This window comes from Colias philodice, chromosome 17 (assembly GCF_061535455.1).
Source record: "Colias philodice isolate Cphi_HAF_F1 chromosome 17, ilColPhil1 Martin Lab GWU primary, whole genome shotgun sequence".
In the NCBI taxonomy this organism is placed as follows: Eukaryota; Metazoa; Arthropoda; class Insecta; order Lepidoptera; family Pieridae; genus Colias; species Colias philodice.
In genome coordinates this window covers 842,367-868,429 of record NC_143102.1, presented here as the reverse complement: position 1 = coordinate 868,429, position 26,063 = coordinate 842,367, and the positions used below count along the sequence as shown (strand labels likewise).

The following is a 26,063-nucleotide window of genomic DNA, read 5'->3' as shown; positions in this document are numbered from 1 at the left end:
AACAGCGAACAGCGAACAGCGAACAGCGAACAGCGAACAGCGAACAGCGAACAGCGAACAGCGAACAGCGAACAGCGAACAGCGAACAGCGAACAGCGAACAGCGAACAGCGAACAGCGAACAGCGAACAGCGAACAGCGAACAGCGAACAGCGAACAGCGAACAGCGAACAGCGAACAGCGAACAGCGAACAGCGAACAGCGAACAGCGAACAGCGAACAGCGAACAGCGAACAGCGAACAGCGAACAGCGAACAGCGAACAGCGAACAGCGAACAGCGAACAGCGAACAGCGAACAGCGAACAGCGAACAGCGAACAGCGAACAGCGAACAGCGAACAGCGAACAGCGAACAGCGAACAGCGAACAGCGAACAGCGAACAGCGAACAGCGAACAGCGAACAGCGAACAGCGAACAGCGAACAGCGAACAGCGAACAGCGAACAGCGAACAGCGAACAGCGAACAGCGAACAGCGAACAGCGAACAGCGAACAGCGAACAGCGAACAGCGAACAGCGAACAGCGAACAGCGAACAGCGAACAGCGAACAGCGAACAGCGAACAGCGAACAGCGAACAGCGAACAGCGAACAGCGAACAGCGAACAGCGAACAGCGAACAGCGAACAGCGAACAGCGAACAGCGAACAGCGAACAGCGAACAGCGAACAGCGAACAGCGAACAGCGAACAGCGAACAGCGAACAGCGAACAGCGAACAGCGAACAGCGAACAGCGAACAGCGAACAGCGAACAGCGAACAGCGAACAGCGAACAGCGAACAGCGAACAGCGAACAGCGAACAGCGAACAGCGAACAGCGAACAGCGAACAGCGAACAGCGAACAGCGAACAGCGAACAGCGAACAGCGAACAGCGAACAGCGAACAGCGAACAGCGAACAGCGAACAGCGAACAGCGAACAGCGAACAGCGAACAGCGAACAGCGAACAGCGAACAGCGAACAGCGAACAGCGAACAGCGAACAGCGAACAGCGAACAGCGAACAGCGAACAGCGAACAGCGAACAGCGAACAGCGAACAGCGAACAGCGAACAGCGAACAGCGAACAGCGAACAGCGAACAGCGAACAACGAACAACGAACATCGAACAACGAACAATGAACAACGAACAATGTGAATGTGAATGTGAATGTGAATGTGAACATACACAAACACAAACACAAACACAAACAACGAACATCGAACAACGAACAACGAACAGCGAACAGCGAACAGCGAACAACGAACAACGAACAACGAAGAACGAACAACGAACAACGAATAACGAACAACGAACAACGAACAACGAACAGCGAACAGCGAACAGCGAACAGCGAACAGCGAACAGCGAACAGCGAACAGCGAACAGCGAACAGCGAACAGCGAACAGCGAACAGCGAACAGCGAACAGCGAACAGCGAACAGCGAACAGCGAACAGCGAACAGCGAACAGCGAACAGCGAACAGCGAACAGCGAACAGCGAACAGCGAACAGCGAACAGCGAACAGCGAACAGCGAACAGCGAACAGCGAACAGCGAACAGCGAACAGCGAACAGCGAACAGCGAACAGCGAACAGCGAACAGCGAACAGCGAACAGCGAACAGCGAACAGCGAACAGCGAACAGCGAACAGCGAACAGCGAACAGCGAACAGCGAACAGCGAACAGCGAACAGCGAACAGCGAACAGCGAACAGCGAACAGCGAACAGCGAACAGCGAACAGCGAACAGCGAACAGCGAACAGCGAACAGCGAACAGCGAACAGCGAACAGCGAACAGCGAACAGCGAACAGCGAACAGCGAACAGCGAACAGCGAACAGCGAACAGCGAACAGCGAACAGCGAACAGCGAACAGCGAACAGCGAACAGCGAACAGCGAACAGCGAACAGCGAACAGCGAACAGCGAACAGCGAACAGCGAACAGCGAACAGCGAACAGCGAACAGCGAACAGCGAACAGCGAACAGCGAACAGCGAACAGCGAACAGCGAACAGCGAACAGCGAACAGCGAACAGCGAACAGCGAACAGCGAACAGCGAACAGCGAACAGCGAACAGCGAACAGCGAACAGCGAACAGCGAACAGCGAACAGCGAACAGCGAACAGCGAACAGCGAACAGCGAACAGCGAACAGCGAACAGCGAACAGCGAACAGCGAACAGCGAACAGCGAACAGCGAACAGCGAACAGCGAACAGCGAACAGCGAACAGCGAACAGCGAACAGCGAACAGCGAACAGCGAACAGCGAACAGCGAACAGCGAACAGCGAACAGCGAACAGCGAACAGCGAACAGCGAACAGCGAACAGCGAACAGCGAACAGCGAACAGCGAACAGCGAACAGCGAACAGCGAACAGCGAACAGCGAACAGCGAACAGCGAACAGCGAACAGCGAACAGCGAACAGCGAACAGCGAACAGCGAACAGCGAACAGCGAACAGCGAACAGCGAACAGCGAACAGCGAACAGCGAACAGCGAACAGCGAACAGCGAACAGCGAACAGCGAACAGCGAACAGCGAACAGCGAACAGCGAACAGCGAACAGCGAACAGCGAACAGCGAACAGCGAACAGCGAACAGCGAACAGCGAACAGCGAACAGCGAACAGCGAACAGCGAACAGCGAACAGCGAACAGCGAACAGCGAACAGCGAACAGCGAACAGCGAACAGCGAACAGCGAACAGCGAACAGCGAACAGCGAACAGCGAACAGCGAACAGCGAACAGCGAACAGCGAACAGCGAACAGCGAACAGCGAACAGCGAACAGCGAACAGCGAACAGCGAACAGCGAACAGCGAACAGCGAACAGCGAACAGCGAACAGCGAACAGCGAACAGCGAACAGCGAACAGCGAACAGCGAACAGCGAACAGCGAACAGCGAACAGCGAACAGCGAACAGCGAACAGCGAACAGCGAACAGCGAACAGCGAACAGCGAACAGCGAACAGCGAACAGCGAACAGCGAACAGCGAACAGCGAACAGCGAACAGCGAACAGCGAACAACGAACAACGAACATCGAACAACGAACAATGAACAACGAACAACGAACAACGAACAACGAACAATGTGAATGTGAATGTGAATGTGAATGTGAACATACACAAACACAAACACAAACACAAACAACGAACATCGAACAACGAACAACGAACAGCGAACAGCGAACAGCGAACAACGAACAACGAACAACGAAGAACGAACAACGAACAACGAATAACGAACAACGAACAACGAACAACGAACAACGAACAACGAACAACGAACAACGAACAACGAACAACGAACAACGAACAACGAACAACTAACAACGAACAACGAACAACGAACAACGAACAACGAACAACGAACAACGAACAACGAACAACGAACAACGAACAACGAACAACGAACAACGAACAACGAACAACGAACAACGAACAACGAACAACGAACAACGAACAACGAACAACGTGAATGTGAATGTGAATGTGAACACTATATTATATAAGTAATCTATTTTAATACGCATAAATACTTATAAAGAACCGCATATTGATATTGAAATATTTTACACACTCGGCCGCTCAATCTCTCAAATAAGGGAACATCACACACACACACACACACACACACACACACACACACACACACACACACACACACACAAACTGCATGCCCGAAATGTTATTTTTAACCTCAATAAGTTCTTAATGATTCTCTATTTTATAAATTTATGTAATAGTATATAAGTTAAATTAACAATACTGGCTAAGTCTGGAGAGGAAGGCGTCGATCGTCTCTAGCACAGGTATATTCCTAGTTGAGGCGATCGTCGTGTCTAAATTGTTTTTGTTTGTATGTATTGTTTCTAAATAAACGATTTTTATTTTTTTATTTATTTTATTATTTCATTATTTTTCAATTATAAAAACGTCAATAATGAGAATTATGTCATCTGTCTGTCTGTTACGCATTCCCGCTTAAACCTCTCAACCGATTTTGATGAAATTTGGCACAGACAATCTTTAGACCCTGAGAAAGAACATAGGCTACCTTTTATCAAAACATCAAGCGGGCGAAGCCGCGGGCGGAAGCTAGTACTGTACAAAAATCGGTTGAATAGTCATGGTATAAAAACTCAATAAAAAGCAGGTAGGTACCTATCTATTAATTATCTACCCATTATACTTAATTTAACTTGAAATAATTAAAGACACATCAGTTAGAAAAATATCCTCCTCTTCAACTCCGTTTAACATTACAGGACCGGTTTTGATACATGATCAGGTAATCATCAAAATTTACTGTTCATGAATGTATCTGCTTATAAATGCATGAAGAAATTTTCAATTTAAAAAAGATGCGCCATTACTTAAAAGCGGATAATATTTGATTGTATCATTATTGACGTTTTTATAATTGAAAAATAATGAAATAGATTACTTATATAATATAGTGTATACATATCTCTAGAATGTAAAATATTTTTAGTAAATACCTAGTATTTAGATTGAGTGAGCAGTCACAAATGATTGCTGATACAAAAAAAAATTGTGCGTGTAGTAGTGTGTGTACACTAGTTACGTGTGTACGTAAGAAGAGAAACTTCTTTATGACCTTATTTTTCAAAAAATAATAACTATATGCAACTTTACAGAAATACGTCAAATCACGCGTGGTAGGGATAAGAAAAAGATGGCGCGTAACGGAAAAATGTCACGCGTAACGAAAAAATGTTACACTAAATTTTTTTCGAACCCCGACAAAGAAGTTTCACTTCAAAAAAATCTTCACGTATCTCTAGTCTCAACTTTTCGATTACAGACGAAAACTTAGCCGCTATACAACGAGTTTTACTAATAAGTAGGTAATTGTGATCACTATTTATTATTTACTCTCAAATCTGCTATAAATAAATGTTTACTCTCAATCTTTCCTAAAATAAACACTGATTTGCATAAAAAACGGGGCGGAAGTAATTTAAAAATAGAACGAAATTTCGCATAGTACACATTTGCCGCCAAAATTCCGCCATTTTGAAGGTCAATCTGAACATTTAGTTACCGTTGTAACTTGGCTGGCAGGACCGGTTATATAATGGACAAAACTGTTAATCATGTTGCTGAAATAATGTCAAAGTGTAGTTTTATTGGCCTAGATTTAATTAGAAATTAGTATAAATTAAATTTTTTGACTAAAATCTAGATAAATATGTCAATATTAATTTCTTCAGCAACTATTCCACTGTAGCAGGAAGGATTTTATACGGCTATAATCATACACATTTTAACATAGAGCCTTTTGTCTACTTACCTATCTATAGTGTTCCTGCTATCTTATAAAATAAAATAAAAACATAAATACGACATAAGTACATTTTTAATACATAATTTATCACCTAATGAAGTATTGGCCACTGTGATTGGCCACGTTTAACCACCCATCATCATTGAAATTTATACTAAAAATATATTATAAATTCTGTAAGATACCATCAGGACGCATCCTATTCGCATTTTATTACTAAATTAATAATTAATGATTATCAATCGAATCGTTCATCAACTAATGCCGGTCACGAGCTAAATATCCTAAATAATTCAGACCTGTTTCGGCTTTCTCTACAACTCAAGGATTCGACTTGTTCCATAGCTATTAATATAATTGATACAAACAAAAAATGTAATACTTGAAGAGATTATTTATGGGCCGATTTTTCAATGCTTGGATAAAACTTATACGTCGAATAATGTATAAAACTACCATTTTAAAAACGTATTCTAATTGCCCGTATTTGACAGTTTACGTGACATTTTAATATTATCGTGTAATACTTTATTGGACGGATAAGTTTTATCCAAGCATTGAAAAATCGGCCCTAATTCAAATAAAACACGTGAAATTTTGCGGGAAAATAAATGAAGCACCATAACAATGGTCAATAATAACAGCTATATAATATAAACTAATATAAAAATCTGCTGCTGCTGCAATCTATTAGATTAGCGCACGGAATTAGTCAAACATAATTATTTTCTCCTAAATCAATTTATAAGCATGCGTAATAGAATATGGAATTTTTTGTAACGTAACATCTGTGTCTAATAATTAAATACACATTTTCTTTTTTAAATGGACAAGGTACAACTATTTCTACTGATCACGTTGAGAAAGTAAGTATTTAATCGACAAATAATAATTCTTTAAATCATCTACAATTCTACAGCGTCTCTAACAAACTTGAAAAATTAAGAAGAATTCTACTTGAATTTGATATTTTAGTTTTATGGTATTCAAATGCTTTATAATTTTTTTTATAAAGAATAGAAAAAAATCGATCACGAATCGGGATTCGAGATCGTCTTCTGCCTTTTGCGGGCGGGCCACTGCTCTAGCGAGATCACGGGTAGCCGAGTGGTCAGGATTTGCCCCGAAAACGTAAAACGGGTTCAAATTCCGTCTCGTCATTGATTTTTTTCTATTCCTTTTAAATTTAGAATTGTACTTATTCTAATCTATACTTGTATAATCAAAGATTTGAATTTATTCAACCCACATAAAAATAAATTATTGCACGCCTCATAAGCGAAGCGTTGAGGTGGGTACTACTGTCACTTCGCGCAAAACATCTGATTTTTCAAACTTAAAATGTCTTTATGTATCATACATTGCACTTGTAAGATAATACATACACACACATATTAAGAAAAAACACTATTTTTAACGTTCATGATATTTTTGATGTCATTTTTGTTATTTAAACTAGTTAAAAAACAGTTTAAAAAAGTTCTGTCTTGGACGTCCGTGTGTCTGTATGTGCGGATCCTTTTTCTTGTTAACACGATAGCGACCGAAATACTTTACTAATCGAGTCTTTTTTTTTCTCTTACGCTTGAGTATGCTCAGGAATAGAACCCTTTCATTTTTCAGGGTCTGATTCGATGTGGTTTAATTGTTATTAAATAAACAAAAATAATAATTAATAAATATTTATTAAAAAAAAATTATGAGGCGTGCACTTTTGGATTTTCCAAATTATTTAAAAATTATTATCCTTCTTCAAATTTATGGGTAATCCTAAATTTTCAAACTTCCTTAAACCGTATAAGGAAAGACGAAAGTTTTTATCACAATAAAATACATGAGGTGTCGCACTCGACAATGCTTTGACCATCTTCGATAAATAATGTCACTTTTTTCTCTTTTCTGACCTATAAATTCGCTTTCACGATGTTTTTGCTTGTAACGGTGAATATCACTGTACCTAAATTGTTTTTATTCAATGGCTTAAATTATTTATGACTGCTTGAAACTTATTTGCATTTTAAAAGTGATATTTTCACCTTTACTTGCTATTTTATAGTTTAAAATATCTCTTGCTATTATATACTATGAAGATTTAGACTTCAATGGCTTCTGAATAACTTTTAATACAAATTAGGTACTTTAAAATTGCACAATATCCTTCAAACCCATTGAAGTAGAAAAAATAATATATATTTCGCACAGAAGGTATCAGATCATTTTCTTGGCTGAAAAAAAATGGACCAGTAAATCAGGTGGATAATTAATGGAAGGATAAGGATAATTAATGTGTCCACTGTCCATATTTCAAACTAGCTGTGCCCTGCGATTTTACCCGCAGTATAAATGTGTCCACTGTCCATATTTCAAACTAGCTGTGCCCAGCGATTTTACCCGCAGTGCTCTACTCTTGTTGGTCTTAGCGTGATGATATAATATATATACATATAGCCTATATATAGCCTTCCTCGGTAAATGGGCTATTTACACCGAAAGAATTTTTCAAATCTGACGTAGTTCCTGACATTAGCGTGTTCAAACAAACAAACTTTTATTTCTTTTCAGCGCTATCCTTATTTTTCTCACATTTCCTGTCCTACCGGGTTGCCTGGAAGAGATTTCTGTGAAACAATAAGGCCGCCTATTGTGCAAAATTGTTGTACCTTATTAGTTTGTACCACATGTCTGTTTTGTACAATAAAGAGTTATAAATAAATAAATAAAATAAAAAAAAATGTTGTGTGGTTTTATGAAACCACGGTAAAAGTGAAACTTAGGCACAAAATTATCGTATTTGTACGATAATTATCGTACGGTTCGACCGTCACGCGACATGCGCTACACAGACCAAAAAGTTTGAGACGATGTAATAAAAGTTTCACTTTAACCTTTTGAACGCCAATGACATCTATAGATGTCATGCGCAATCGTGCCCTGTGCGCCAACGACACCTATACATGCCAAGAAACAGATCATAGATAAATACAAAATAAACATATTAAACCTTTACTTTTACGTGTTTTATTTATACAGTTTATGAACTGAATCCCCAGTTATTACATAATTGTACACAGTAAACAAAATTGCCAAGTAGTTATTCAAATATTTGATGACAAAAAATAACTTAATTAATGGCTAAAAAAGCATGTTCTCTCGCGCCAATGACATGTATACGTGCCTACTAGTGATGTAGTGTAATATTCAAGTAACTTCATTAAAATTTCAGCGAAATTACTCTAATTCGCTTAATTTTTGTAATAACTACAAAAAAAATATATAAGCTTAGTCACTGAGAAAAAAGGTTAATACTACATTCTTTGGTATAATACCATATTGTCTATATTGTGGATATTGTTGATTTCAATATTTTGCTTTTCGCCAATCATGCGCATCCCTAGCACAGTATCGATATGCAATCCCTTCTGCGCCATTGACATGAATAGATGTCGGACTGGTGACGTCGTAAGCGCGTGCCGTGTTGTTAAGTGCGGAAAGTTGTAAAAATATTTTATCGAGTAGGTATCTACCAATATTATAATCGCAAAAATGGCAAGTGAAGAGTTTTATAGTACAGAAGAACTATTGCGCATTTTAGAAGTTTTCAAAATTTATTACCTAATAAGTCTAATCAGTGCCTTTATTAGAATATTCTTATGATACAAATTGTCGCTATGTCATATCAAAATATGGTAATTGACCTAAATAAATAAATCATTTATTCCACTTAAAACATTTTACAAATAAGAGCGACCCAGGCTCCTAAGATAGGTACCTACATATAATTAGTATTTGTAATAACTCAAGTATTAAACTAAATGATTGGAAAATAAATATGTAGTTTTAATGCAATTCCCTTTATTTAAAGGTAATAGTTGTTTTGATATTTACAAATAAACACTCCACAATAATACCTATAGTTCATATAAACTTAATAAATAAACTCGATAAGTTATAATAATATACAGCTACACATCCCTAATCAGAAGCGAGAGATTATAAAAAAAAGGATGGTTGCCCGCGCCATTGGCATGTATACATGCCAATGGGGCGTAACTGATAGAGAATAGTGCTGTAACTTGCTGCAATTTTATATGTATTTTTGTATCTCAATAGGTTGATTTTTTTTGTTGATAGTTGCTATAAATGTGGTCTTAAGTTTTTACAGTAGGAGATGAGGTTAAATAAATATTATTTTTGTGTTATAAGCTGTTTATTCAAATATTCAGACGTGAATTATTATGTTTATCGATAACATTTTGGACTCCCTACTATTTTCAAGGTTATCTCATTGAATTTGTGGCTTGGCGTGGAGGGCACGGCGATGCGTTTTTGCTCTGGCGGTCAAAAGGTTAATAAATAAAAACTCTTCAGCTTCATAATATTAGTATAGATGATAACACAAGACACATGGCACATATTATTATGTTCCTAAATAAGTCAAATTAGAATTATAAAATATGTAGATAGATTTTAGTAAATAGGTACTATTTACTAAAATCTAGGACATTGCGATTGCGACAGACGAGTTAAAACTAGATAAAGTTAAAATAAATCAGAACTACATTGGCTTAGGCTTAAATTGTTGTTTTAATGTATATAAAATAATTTTCACATAAATTAATTAGATTTATTGCGTGTTATGGGCATATTTATAGGAGATTAATACTGCTTACCATATTCATTAATTTTTTCTATCGATTTACAGGATTTTCGACTTAATATTCAATTAAATAAATAACGTTGTATCGGTTATTCATAATTTACTTACAAAATAACGGATACAAAATTGACGATTAATAACATCAAGTTTTTATAAAAGAAACTAGCTTTCCGCCCGCGGCTTCGCCCGCGTTTTCAAAAAAAAGCCGCATAGTTCCCGTTCCCGTGGGATTTCCGGGATAAAACCTATCCTATGTGTTAATCCAAGTTACCCTCTATATGTGTGCTTAATTTAATTGTAATCGGTTCAGTAGTATTTGCGTGAAAGAGTATCAAACATACACGTCATACATATCCATCTTCACAAACTTTCGCATTTATAATATTAGTAGGATTGAATCAATTTACAAACATGTTATCATTTTCCCTACCAACCTTTTTAAATACAGCATTTACGCATTTAAATTGAAAATGTTTTTTTTTTCAAAAATCATCTAAACAAACAACTCTTTCATAATTGTGTTACAACTTTTAGTATAATTTTCTTGTTTTAAATCTACGTACACAAAACATTTGTAATTAACAAATTAATATAACACAACATGTGGTAATTAAACAAAGAGAGCAATCTCAATCTCGAGTAGGTAATTGTCGTCACACTTGAAGTGTTCTCGCGTGTTCACGCATCAATTATATCAATTTCTATAACGAAAGTGATTTCAATTTTTTACGCGTAACACGTAAGAATGCATGTTAACATAACAAAAAATATAAATGAAAACATGTTATCGTATTTTGAAATTATCATAAACAATAGAGACTCCGCCCACATAGAAAAATATTACCGCCACATATTATTGACTAGCTGTGCTCTGCGGAGTTACCCACAGGGCTTTGCTCCTGTTTGTCTTAGCGAGATGATATATAGCTATAGCCTTCCACGATAAATGGGCTATCTAACACCGAAAGAATTTTTCAAATCGGACCAGTAGTTCCCAAGATTAGCGCAATATATTAGTATAGATATGTACAAGTGTAATTTGTGTAATTTTGATACTAAGAGCGTTTTAGTTGATATTTCGATATTGTAAATTGTTACTGAAACCAAACATATAACTAGAATCAATCACTATTGTAACTAAACACCAGATGTTAATAGCATTGATTGAGATCGTAGTGCAAGATTGAATGTTCGGATCATTTAAGTTGCCGTTACCATGATGTCTAGTAATATTTCCAGTGTGGAAAAGTGACAGCTATTTTCGATGGTGGTGCTGAACAGCAGTTATTAAGGGGCTGTTAAGAGCAAATTTAACAGTGATTGCGCTCTCCTTTACTCCCATACAATTGGACAGTGTGCGCAAACGAGAGCGCAATATCACTGTTACTTGGCGGGGCCAAGTCGTAGAAGAAAATATGTGATTTAAGGAAAAGTGTGGGTCAAATATGTCTCGTTAGAGTTTCAGGTATTAATACATTGACTTCGTGTTTTAAATTGCAGACCCGTACGTCAAAAAATAAAGACATAGAATCGTTTAATGATGATTTTAAGACCAATCTTTGCAATTATTTTCAATCGAGCCGATTTCGTCCAATTATAATATTGGTGTTGTCAGCCCCTTAAGCATCATCCATCGAATCGACGACCATTTTTATCTAGTTAGTTGTAGAGTGCTGAGAACTGGTAGAGTAGTAGGTATGCTAGTTCCCTGATCTCTCTACCGTTTACTCTACCCGTGTACAACAGCCTTATATCGTATAACGCCATCAGTAAAACAAACTGGAAAGAATACTCCTATAAAACATCATGGTTACCCCTAGGTCAACGGTCTTCTAATAGATAATAATATATCGATCTCATGTGTAATCACAGTTTATAATAAAAACATTAAAAAACTTTTAAGAAGGTACTTTCGCTTGCAATCAAGTGACGCATGTTACCTACTTCGTCACATAAAGAATATTTACTATAATGACTATATATTTATATGTTTAAAGCATCATTGAATTTAATTGGTCATTAAAAACATAATTTGGAACTTGATTAAACCTATCCAACTCGTAAAAAAACCTATCTTGTTTCATCTTTTCAAGAATTACTTAAATCTTATTTTTATTTTTATTTAATATAGGTACCTACAATAAGTATATTCCTTCACAATAACATGCAAATGTATTTATTATAAGCATGATATTCTAAACAAAGAAAGAAAAAGAAATGTATATTTTAGTTATTACTGAAATATACATTTCAACAATAACAAACAAACTATGTATTAAAGTTAACTAGCACAAATTCAGGTGCATATAATTTTTGTATCTGCCCATCTACATACATACATAGGTAAACAACAACACAGTCTAAGCCTACAATCCTACAACACGTGCCACAATATACCTACCTACCTATTACCACCTTTTACTCTATCGATCTTTGAGTTTATGGCAAATTGCTCACAGATAGCATCTAGGTTCTAGAAATCGTGATCTTTGCTCGAAGGGTTTATAGTGTTTGCGATACGAGTATTAGCAATTTGACGTCATGTAGAAAGTTCCTAACTGCATTGCAATGCATTTTAATTTTCACGTAAAGAAAATTGTTTGTGAGTGTTATTTTTTTAAAACAGTTTTTATGATCGTGAATTTTAAACACTATTCATAATTATATTTAAAAATGCTATCTTTAAATATTAATCGAAATTACGATCATAAAAATATAACATCTGTAAAAAAATCTGAGAAAGACTTACAGACCGCATTATTATTTCTCATAAATAACAAATATTGTAAAGTATTATCTCGTTCAAAATTGACTATAAACTCTTACAAACTATATTATTTCTCAATTTATAATACGATAAAACGATAACAATAAAACCAAAATGCAAGTGCACAATAAAACGCAACAAATTATGATATTCCCACGCATTTAACCGTGAGTAAAAACGAGTGCCTCCTTGTAAGAATAAAAACAATTGCATAAATAACCCGACCTCCTGACCTCAATTTTACAGGTTTGGCATATCTACGCAAATGTACAATGTTGCTAAATTTACCCTTTTACCACTATTACTTTTATTTTTCGTTCTTTTAACAATCAACGCGTAACTTTTTAATCTAACTAGCGCTATATGTTTTTTTAACGCTACCACAGATATCGTTCCATAAAAACCAGTGCCAAAATATGCAAGCCACTATTGAAAAAAAAACAAAACTGTCACTGTCACAACAAATGCGCGGGGAAAATGTTGGACATTTCACGTGCATTTTTTACAATAAATTACAGGCACGTCCGCAACGACATTCAATTCAACCGGTCCAATGCACCTTCAATTATTTATATTATTGCGGGTTTCTTTCCCCTTTTATTGTAAAAGCTACCCTTTGTTCATATGTTTAAAATTATATTACGATAATGCGTGTCTATGAAATCTTGAAACTGTACTTGATTTTCGTACAGTCGTTGTGTATGATTGAGTCATACGATTGATATTTAATTCATTCATTTGATGTAAAAGTTTAGCTGTTAATTTAGTAACATATCCTCAGTATATAAACAAAACTACCAAAACGGCGAGGATTCCATCACGATAATTATTATCTAAGTACCACAGAAAAAAAGTTACTGGTAAGTTTTTATTAGGACCTCATGAAAAAATGCAGATAATTCACAAAATATGAATTGCAAAAATGATTAAAGCCAAGCTTTGGTACCTTTTTTCGCCATATTAATTTATTGTTTTAAATTCCGCGTGGAGATTGTCAAAAATAATTGTGTCCATAGGACTGCAAGAATCCAAGGCTATAAGAGAAAATCTTCCTGGACATTAATACATACTTATAATTATTTCTCATATTAATATAATTAAAATACTATAAATTCTGCAATCATTATTATGGATTAAGGTGACAGTGAAATAGGAATTTTATGCGACACGGTTGAACCTGCTCAGCGACTGACATTTAGGCGCTTTTATCACGAACGTGATTTACTTCGACGCTTCATTAATTAATATATTTTATGTGAAATGCTGCTGTTATCATCTCTCTACATAAAGATGTTAATTGTAAAGTAAATAGTAATGTGAGTATGGGTGTATAGGAAACAAAATAATACCGAGCTTACCCCTTGAGTTTAAATCATTTTTGAAATCAGTCGAGTAGTTAATAAAATTATAACCAATTATCCTTATTTATAGTACATATAGTAAACGTATTTAAGATCGCGCACATTGGAAACATTGAGAACATTTGTAAAATAAATTTAAGCAGAACTGACTCAAATGCAGTCAATTAATTGTATAGTTATTCAAACATTACAAAACATGACTGATAAAACCTACAAAATGGTAATCTAGACCAGTTCAAAAATTCCACATGCTTAAAACTTTAATATTTAATAACTGAAAACCGCTCGTATGTATTCCCCCTTATTACATGACCATAAATATGCAACTAGTCATCCAGACTGTCTACTTTCTTATTAACAGGACTTTGCGATTTCATAATGTAATAAAACTATATTTTATAATCATTGATTTGATGCATTTATCACTCATTTAAATAAAGCAATTACAAGAACTCTATAGCAATTGCAATTAAATTTATAAGTATGTATTTAAAAAAACATAGAAAATATTTTTTAAATGTTATACTTTTAATATTTAGTAATTTTGGCTTGTAAGAGCAACAAACGTCTCTTCATCTATCCATCCAGACTTAGTAATGTCTGAAATCTGAATACATGAAGAATTTTATAACAATTCATAACTGAACAAAGTTCGCTCGTATCGAAACGTCCGCGTCATAATAAATCTTAATTAATAGAACCAAGCACCGCATTTTTATGATGAATCTCATTTCAATGGGTTATAATTCAAATAAAGGAAAATCTACGGAATGTTAATGTATTATATGCCAATTCAGAATTGCTATTGTATAATAATTATGATAATATGCTACGGCTACTCTCCTACTTCAGAGCAATCCGCTTTTTAGTTGTCTGGTAGAAATTGCTCATGAGCGTTGAGACCGCCTACTGTAGCCACTACTACAGCTGTACAATAAACATTATTTATAGTTCGATGGTAAATAGCCTACCTACTGTTCGATAGTGTACCAGTATATTATGCACAAACGACAAGCGCCTTTTCTATGACTCCTTACCCCGATTTATATATTTTATTTTTCAAAATGTGATATCTCTGCTATTAAATACTCCCAATTAAAGTTTTTTTCGACTTTGAAAATATACTGCTTTTATAAATATTCTCTTGAACCTAAATATTCTTTCATCGGTGGCTCTACCTGCCTTGCAAGTATCTATGAATGCTAAACCCCTTTAAAATAATACATACATATTATGACAAGCCGTTTATGTAGACATTTATAAGGTTTTAAATTATTATAGTTCTGGACACATTATTAAAGTCTCTATTTCTTGGATGCTTTTAATAAAGACGCAAATAAATTAAAGTAGAGTATCTTTCCTTTTTTTCAAAGAATTTATGTAGACTGTATGTAGAGAACAAATAATTATTTTGGTTCGTTTGCTCTTCTGTAATTGAAAACATTAATCCAAGTCTAGTTAAAGTTAGATAGCTCACTAACTCAGTTAGTCCTCTTTATCATGAGTTAGATCGATACAAAACATAAATTGAACGTATTTTGTATACATTATTAATGAAGGTAACCTAACAACCTTGATGTCACAGATAATTAAAGTTCAGTTCAGGCTTATACACTTTCTGCCCATAATAATGTCAAATTACTAATAAGATAGAAAAATGTTCAAGACATATTTTGTATAACATTGCGCGCATATATTAATATATTAACATGCTTAATGATCCGGTGAAAATTATGAATGACAAGTAATTTTACAGTACAGTTAGATTTCTAATATTTATGCTGGGTTGCCAGTTATATTTGCCTAGTTTTATTTGTTGATTTCAAACTTACCGTGTCCAAAAAATCCTCGTTTTTCCCCGACCGCTGAATCATTTATTTTCAAATTATTCGAATGGATATCTCTCCAATTATCGACTTTCCTCTTAAATTTAGTTCGACCATTACTCGAGGCACAATCACAAAAACATAAAAATAACATCACAAACAAAATCACTGAACATTTTAATCGAAATAATTTCGTAAACATTTTCGTCGATTCATAATTGTATTAAAGGTATATTTCTTTGGCACTAAAATAAATTTTCTATGTATATTAAAACTCATTTGTTATATACTCTTTGGTGAATTAAAAAGAATAAATGTCATGTTTTCCCGCGTAATTTCTTGGAACATACTTCGAGCGGCGGCGTGTGCGCGGCGTCTTTCACTATACTGACTCGACAGGTTTGCGTCGACTACCGCAAGCGAATTAGTACAAACTACAAAATTGAATGGCAAAAAAGAAAACCACAACAGAATCTGTTGTGGTTTTCTTTTTAGGGTTTACCTAAGTGTTGATTTTGGTTCAAACTTCAAAGACAATTATTCTTATCATGAGGAAAAGTAATTTTTGAACTCAAGTACTAACCCAAATTGGTACACCAATAACCAATTAGTATATTATAGTTTAAAAATTGAATTCAGATTTACTTATTACTAAAGTATTTATAACTTAAACATCACAACGTGATTGCAATTCTGAAAATATTTATTTTTTATTTAATGTAGGTAGGGAACTTACCGTTGCGCTACATAGAGACAGGATTCCTGTGGCGTCATATAAAACTAGTACCTTTTGGGCTGCTAGCTGCTAATAGTAAGATCTAGATAGACACAGAACATATTTACATAGGTGCTTTGCTACAAAAACTAAATGGAATGTAGACTTGGGAAATTCTTAACCGTTCTTAGTACTTTAATAATTTATTTTTAACTATCAAATATGGTTAGGGTAATTATATTAAATTAAAAAGCTTAATTTCGATTCGATTCAGGTTCAATTTTATGTGTAGACCTTCGAACTAGTAATAAACTGAGCGGCATAGGTTAGTTTCTTCGTATTCTTACTAAGATAAGCTTCTAATCTACTTAGGTACCTAATTAGTAAAATATATTTTCTAATTGCATAGTAAATTATTTGTTCCCATACATTATTTAAGTATACCGATGTGTACCTATACCTATCTCTATAATTGTAAATATTTTCTCATTGTGTCCGACATTTTCCACTTTGAATCGTTGTACAAACCTCGACACGATAAAAAAAAATATACATAAGTAGTTAATTACGCTCATTATTGCCCCGCGGCAACATCTGCCGCTAATTTGGGAGATTGCGTACCTATGTTACCTACACTCATTCAACATAATTGACGTGATTTAAATTTTTGATAATTTTATTTGTGTAAACAATAAATTTCTTCCGTACATGCTTACATCATACCATTACTGCAAGTACTCTACATAACTAGAACGTCGTTAAATATAGGCGTTTTATATGGCTATTTAATCTAATTTTACATAGGTAACTAATATGAATAAATAAAATAAATAAATGTTTCAGGACAATTTTCACACACGGCACGATCTGTTCCCATACTAAGCTTTCGCTTGTGTTATGGTAACCAGATGGCTGATAAACATACATATATATATAATTTTAAATAAATACTTATATAGATAATAATCAACACCCAGACACAGAGCAAACATCTATGTTCATCACACAAACATTTGCCCCGGGTGGGAATCGAACCCACGACCTCTGGCTTGGAAGGCAGGGTCACTACCAACCAAGCCAACCGGTCAGTCATACCGGTCAATATCTATTAATTACTGAAATATTAAAAAAAAACATACGGTGATAACAATCTTAAATTGTGCTACATTAATGTCATATTGAAATATTTTTTTAATTCGAATATACACCTAATATTATAAATCACTCATATTATTTTGATATATCACCAAAATTAACATTCCTCAAGTGCCATTCGTAAAGTACCTACTCTATTATTCCCATTACTATGTAAATTATTTCCCAATAAGCAATAAGGTACTTTCCTATGCCGTACCTAACAGCTAACTACAATAATATTAGTAGAGAACTGAGAAGTGATTGTTTGTGTATCAGAAGCTATCGCAAACAGTTCTCAGAAGTTGTTTAATTCATTTGATTATACAGGGTGTCCCTCCGTCGGTATACTAAGCTCAAAGGAGGCTATTGTTATATATAAAATTCCGGACGCATTTTTTTCAAATATTTGAATTCTTAAAACTCTGTGTACGCCCCTAACAAGCAACCCGCCCAACTTTGCCACCCGCACGTGAACTACCGTTTTCATAGACAAAATGCTCACATTAGCGAAGCGGTACCTTAATATGCCGGCTCCGCGAAGCCAGAGAAGAAAACATGGATTTTAAGAAAAAATTTAGCAAAAAAATTTTGACGTAATTTTGTTGTAAGTATTTTTTGCGTGATATGTACGGTGTACCTACCTATGCAAAACTACTTACAAGTTCTTTCGCGCTTAGTATATGGATAGTGGGACATCCTGTATCTAGATCCTTAGCCTTACTAATATTATTAATGCGAAAATGTTTGTTTATTGTTTATTTACCTTTCATGTCGCAACAAAGCGATTATATGATATGATTTTGTATCTGGAGATAATTAGGAAGCTAGAGTGCTAAATATTTATCGCGTTGGAACATTCATTCTGATGGCATTTTCCTTTGACCACGCTGGCACAGCCGTGAGCTCTACTATAGGCATTATATGATACTATCTTTTCGCACGCGGCTTCGCCTGCTTTGTCTAAAACCTTATAAATTATATACTAAAACCTTCCTCTGAATTTCAATTTCACGCATCAAAATCCGTTGTGTACTTTTAAAGATTTAAGCATACATAGGGACATCGGGACATAGAAAGCGACTTTGTTTTATACTATGTAGTGGAGACTAATATATATAATTTACTAAAATCTTTTATCACTCTATCAAGTAAAAACTACAAAACCTTATTTTGGTATTCAGAACGAATACGGCTACGAACAAAAAACACTGTTATCTTTCACACTATCTAATACTACTATATCCTTATTTATATCCAAAAAGGATACAATGTTCACTCTCAATACAAACCATGAATACATTCAAACAACTTTCTCTGAAGTCGCGTGTGGCGTGCAGGATCCAGTCACGCTACACATTTAGATGTTTGACACGCTTTGCGTCTAGGCTACTAGAGTTTAGCTCGACCCTTGCTAGTTTAATCTGCTCATGTCAAGACAACCGATAATAATAGAATTTATTATACTATAATAAATTCTATGCAAACTTTATGCATATTATTAAAAAGGGTCCAGCCTTTCGCGCGGGACCAAGGGAAACAGGGATAGGGATTCGTTTTTACATATTGTAATATAGATTATACGACTGATAAATTATAAGACCGCGCAGTTCACTTTAGCTCATGTATATGTTAGGTAGGTACTGTTAAATTTCATCTAAATCAGTCCAGTAGTTTTTCCATAAAAGAAACACAGTTTGTGAGAATGGATGGATACTACCAAACTTTCGCAATTCTGTAATATTAGTAGGATTGTATTATCTCGTGTGCCGTATATAGTCTACTAGCGACCCGCCCCGGCTTCGCACGGGTGCAATGGCGGCCGGCCGGTACCGCCGCAAACGCTACGTCCCGCAATTTTTAAATCTGTAATATCTTCGAAAATATTCACTTAAATCATACGGTGTAAAAGGCCATATAGATCTATATTAAATGAACAATGTATTCAAGGTATTTAATTGGTTAAGGATTAATGCTGTATTGGTTAAAATCGCTTCGAAAATTAACCATTATTTGTCGTAAAAAGTAAATGGCAAAAAAAAGTTATTGTGGGTTATCCAAAAGAGATAGACATATACCATCGCGGACTTTTCTGTAGACCTTTTCAATGTGTACAATAATTATTAGTACATTATTTTGATAAAACTCGTACAGCCGTACAAATAATAACTTGCTTATTCAAACCTTATGCAATGCATAGATATGATAAGAATAAATAAAGAATAAGGATGTCATAATTTCTTACAAATAAATTTGGAATAACGTCGATGTAACTATGCTCACGCTATGCCTTGCGCTATGCAATAGGCGCGGAGCGGCAACGTAGCAATTCATTCACAAAATGATGAAAAACATTGAAATTGTCTACGGTTAAACCTTGGTGCTGTCATTTTGACGCTCGTTTGACTTCGCCGAATTTGTTGTGAAGTTTCATCATACGATGTTCTGTTTATTTTTTAAATATTTATTTGAAATAATTTAAGTATATCATTAAATATGCAAGCAAATGAAAGAGAACCCTATCCAATATCAGGAGAACAGAAGATAAACCCACCTTGAGATAGAGAGTTGCCAAATAACTGGTACTCAAAACATACAACTCCAAGCTTAGAAGATTTATATTTTCAACGAAAGTTTATATTATTGTGATAAGTTTAGAAATAAGTGTGTTATGTATGTGTGGTTTGGCGCATGTCGTAAATAAATAAATCATTATAAATATCAAAAGTGTTTTTCATAATTTCGTATATTTTGACATTTCATACTAAATTTTCCATTTCAATAGGTAGATACGTAATGAAATTATTTATTTGCTCAACTTTTTCTACTTCTCGTATTACTCTCATTGCTATTATCTCAAATTTAGATTGAAAATAGGTTCTAAAACTTGTAAAACACAACACAATGTACTAAAAAATACGTTTTATCTCAGTTATGTCAGACTTATACTAGAGTGGTAGCCGGAATAAGGACGAAATAGCATTAGTATGAATACTTATTACGAAGTTATACTAGGTTTCATTTATTACGTGTTTATTTGTATGATTTTTCCTTATTCTTAGTTTATTCTTTTCATAAAATGTTATAACTCGTTTATTTGTACGGCTGGTAGGGTTCAGCCTGCGTTTGTAATGTAAGCGGAAAAAATGTAATTTTTTACGACATCATATTAGAAACCTCAAAAATAACAGTACTTCTCCACTATTTGATGGATGTTATTATACATATAAACCTTCCTCTTGAATCAATCTATCTATTAAAAAAAACCGCATCAAAATCCGTTGCGTAGTTTCAAAGATTTAAGCGTACAAAGGGACATAGAAAGCGACTTTGTTTTATACTATGTAGTGATGATGAGGTTTCCACAGTAATAAAACACAAACTTATTTCGTATATTAATTTATTGCTTCATTCTAGATTAAAACAATTCGTTGAAACATCTTCATAAACAATATGTTATTAGACCAACATTTGCGGCCGATCAGAAATATACACAATACTTAGGAGTAGGGAGTAGACAGAATCTACAATAAAAATAATACCATTACAAAATACAGAAATAATTATCAAATATTAACATATAAATATATCTCCAAAACAATATATAGAACTACGTTACATACATTGTATAATTAAATACTGATTATTGTCAATTTTAAAATACACATTGGGCATATCAAATGTAAACAGGACACTGAGCCCACAAACTTAAGAAATTTTTAAATATTTTAATTAAATACTTTATAAATCATATCGCATGTACAGAGTTCAATAAAATTATATAATATTATATACAAAACATAAATAATTAAGCAATTTTAAGGGGAACATCAAATAAAAATCTTTAGGCCTTATCATCGATAAGAGATGGCAATAACTTATCAGATCAAATTAATATTATCCTAAAAACTAAACAAATCTTGATGTAAAAATCTAATCTATTGTAAATTGAACTGCTTTTGTGCATCCAGTAAAATAAAATGTTCTATGGTAACTATTATAAAAAATATGAGATTGTGTTGCCAGTTAATTATGTATTCCCACCCTGAGAAATGATTGAACAAAACGTTTTCTGCGACGAAGCACCGTTCGACATTGAACTACAGAAGCGAATACATCGCTGGCAACACTGAACTATTGCACTTTTGGCTCGCTGGCGCCATCTATACACCGTTAAGATAAAAACTGCACCAAGCTATTTCGTATGCGACAAGCGGAAACGTGAAATAAACACTTAAAACTGTACAAAAACTTAACTAACTGTGCTCAATATAATCCATTAGCCTCATCACATGTTATCAATGAGATCGTGAGTATTTCAATTGTCTGAACGACAGATGCTGATCGATACTGCTCCAAAGCACACGTGGGAGACACTAACAAAAACCCCAAATTATTATTTTCAACGGCCAAGAAAGAAACATTACAAGGTGGGTCCTATTTTTTCCTTTGCCATAGAATGTGTGATGACATTTTATTTCCAAAATAGATCTTCTATTATCTACGTCCACCAATATTGTTGAACCGACCGGACCATATTTCACAATGTTATTAAAATAAAGTCCATATTTTTACCATAAAGAGATATAAAGTAAAAACAAATTGTGTAATATTGTGGCATTATGTCGTCATTTACACTGTATGACGACCTGCAACATTAATAACAGTACAATCAATTTTCATCTCTACGGACTAAATAATACGTCTTGGTCTAGCTTGATAGTCAAAAACATAAACTCTTGCGGTGTCTTCATTAAAATATGATAAAATCATGGTATAACGACCAACAACTAAATCTTACACATAATATACACTCTGAAGCAACAACCTTAGTGAATTATATTAAAATATGTTTATATTTCTATTATTTTCGTTGGAGAAAGAGCACTTGTTTATTGCTATGATTAAAATATGTCCAGAAAAATATAAATCTATATGAGTTTGAAACGACGCAAATTATGTATCATGTAAATATACTTTGAAATGATAGGAAAATCTACAGCACGGCAAAATATGTGGTCCACTGAATTTATAGTTGAAAATGTTTATGAAAAAATATTTAAGGCGAAGATGCAGGAATCGTAAATTACGTTTTATCATAATACAACTGTTTTGACTACCTACATGGTCAATAACTGCAATTTTTTCAAGCCACATATTCAATATAGTTACAAAAATAAAGAAGATTAAAGTATTGAAGACAGATCATAAAGATATTGAACAATTATTCAGATTTACTATTTTGATACATATTTTAAAAACTGTAAAGTGTAAACCATTGTTATATATGGGGCATTTCACGCGAAGCGGACACAGATTTCAGGGTCAGGTTTCAGATTTCGGTTATATTTTAGTATGTTACACCTGTATATATCATCGGTATGTATACGAAAAATTTTTGCATTTAGAAGCTTAGTTTTCAAAATACAAGTCTTTGAAGATGTCCGTTAGCGCGAGGTATGGGGGACTTTGAATGTAATTATCAGTTCAAGAAAAGTATTTTTTAAATAAATTGATGACTGAATAAGATACCCCATTAAATAAACTTTTTATCATCATATTTCGAATTTCGAATTTATATTTAAATTCCTTAGAAAAATAAAAAAATATTTTTCTTTGTCATTTTTTACAAACTTTGCGTATTTTTAATTTTTTTAAGATCATTAAATAAATGGCTTATATTATGCTTAAACTTCATGCAAAGTTCTAGAGTGGTCATCGCAGGAGTTTAGAAGCTACATGTATTATAATGGCGAAGCGCGGCAATATCCCCATACTAGCGCCTATCGCGACGCACTGCAATATTCATACAAACGGGGACAAAAAATAAATTCGAGAAATTTGAATTAAATTAAGTGTCAACAGATAGGTCTTTAAAAATTGATTGGAGGTTTATACATAAGTTTTATGCTAAAATAAATAATTGACGAGATATACGTATTCAAAGTCGTAAAAATGTCATATTACTTTACTGAATAATTTTTTTTTAAGAAAACTTAAGTAATATTTTCTTGCTTGTTATTTACCACTATAAAACCTTATGAAAATCTGAAACGGTGTTATTAATTAACTATAATGAGATAAATACTGCAGTACGGTGCGCTAACCAACTAGGCGCTAGTATGGGGATATTGCCGCGCTTCGCCATTATAATACATGTAGCTTCTAAACTCCTGCGATGACCACTCTAGAACTTTGCATGAAGTTTAAGCATAATATAAGCCATTTATTTAATGATCTTAAAAAAAATTAAAAATACGCAAAGGTTGTAAAAAATGACAAAGAAAAATATTTTTTTATTTTTCTAAGGAATTTAAATATAAATTCGAAATTCGAAATATGATGATAAAAAATTTATTTAATGGGGTATCTTATTCAGTCATCAATTTATTTAAAAAATACTTTTCTTGAACTGATAATTACATTCAAAGTCCCCCATACCTCGCGCTAACGGACATCTTCAAAGACTTGTATTTTGAAAACTAAGCTTCTAAATGCAAAAATTTTTCGTATACATACCGATGATATATACAGGTGTAACATACTAAAATATAACCGAAATCTGAAACCTGACCCTGAAATCTGTGTCCGCTTCGCGTGAAATGCCCCATGTATTAAATAGTACCCATATTTAAAATAACTTTGTCATAATATCTTGCTGGAAAAAAAACTGCAGTTATAGATTACATGTATAAATAATGAAAAATAGTACCTACGGCAATACTTATTATTATTATAAAATATTTATTGCGTGCAGAATATAGTGCTCTAGTGCAAAACGGCAAACATTATAGGAACTTATCACTATTTTTGAACGTTCTAATGTAAGTTTATATTCATAAAACGTGTTTGGAAAACAGCTTTTTCTACATACACGAAAACTATATATTTTCTTGAATTTCAGTACCAGATAGCATAGACATAAAATAAATAGCAAATCTAACAACCGTTAGGAAAAGAGAAACATTTACTCTTTACGAATAAAATCAGATATGTTCCGAACGTCTAATAAAATCTCTCAAACGTGCTTATTGCAAATGTGTCTAAATCTAAGGCTACGTGTAAATTTTTATTTATGTATATCGTCAAATGACTATCGAATATATTTTGAGTAGATTTTGCATTTTTACTAACAAATTTTATCTCAATAACGACTTTATTAGTTTTTAGAATTCTCTCAACCCGGGTCTTAAAATCTTCCCAATACAAGACAATTTTTTTTATATTTTTTAAGAACCACTGAAACACACCTCAATACTGTTTTTTTCAAAATATTAAGAATACCCCTGTTCTTATTCAAATTGCCATGACATATTTGCTCTAATAAAAGCATACTTTAAGGTCACATTTCCTTTAAAATTCCATAGTTAAAATGCAAAAACTACCCTCACAAGGCCATACTACTGAGCCGCTACGTTAAGTATACCGACAGCTACACAGACAACAATAGTTGCCCCTATTGATCCCTAGATGACTACCACGAATCTAGTCTAACGTTAAAACCCTACGAGTAAATAGTTTTAGAATAGAGATGGCAGATGTATATTTGATATTAATGTATAATTGGCTATATACGATTACGTAGTATGAATAAGATTATTATACCGATAAGAAGTAACAATCGTGAAATCACATCTTTATATGACGGAGAAATCCTTTTTAAACTTGCTCAAAATGATTCATTTATGAGTAAAATGATTTTTCCTTTGCGATTTTTTCTGATCTAAAGTTTTTGATACGAATTATAATATCGAATAATTGTAATATTTCGATTAAAAGTCATTTCCGCCATCTCCAGAATTTTTTAAAACATTTGGGACATTTAAATCTAAAACAAACGATGAATCTTCACGAATAATTAGTGTTCTCCCTTTTACGCTCAAGTCGATGAGAGAGATAGATAACAAGAACGCTTTAAAAATGACGCATTAAATTCAGTTCAAATTTACTTAAAACCCACAAAAAGTTTTCTTTTAACTTGTATTCCAATAGAGTTATTTTATTGTTTTTATTTTCATACTACAAGGTTTTTTAGAGGATTTGAACAAACTTTAACAGCGCATAATAACATGTATAAATAGAAAGAGACAAAACACAACGAAACAAGGACGGGTATATACAGACGAGCACCTACGTTGCTATATACGTTTAGAACAACATGAACACCTTTGTACAATTATTTTAATATAAATTATACAAAAATACACAACATAATTAAGCACCAAGAATAAAGGATAGTATAAGTCAGGTCAAATTGTATAAGTTTGAATGTAATAATTAAAATCGCTAATATATAAATATATATT

The 26,063-nt window shown here is 34.2% G+C and overlaps 1 protein-coding gene across 2 annotated transcripts in view; it reads right to left on the bottom strand.

Annotated features, from left to right (window-relative positions):
- LOC149480801 (uncharacterized) overlaps positions 1-16,330 on the bottom strand; it is a 40,424-nt gene extending 24,094 nt beyond the window's left edge. For both annotated transcript variants that reach the window (XM_089706019.1, XM_089706020.1), the window contains exon 1: positions 15,915-16,330. In XM_089706019.1, coding sequence (XP_089562145.1) covers positions 15,915-16,110 — 196 coding nt within the window. In that variant the 5' untranslated portion in view covers positions 16,111-16,330. The remainder of the gene's footprint in view (positions 1-15,914) is intronic.
- Between the last annotated feature and the right edge of the window lie 9,733 nt (positions 16,331-26,063).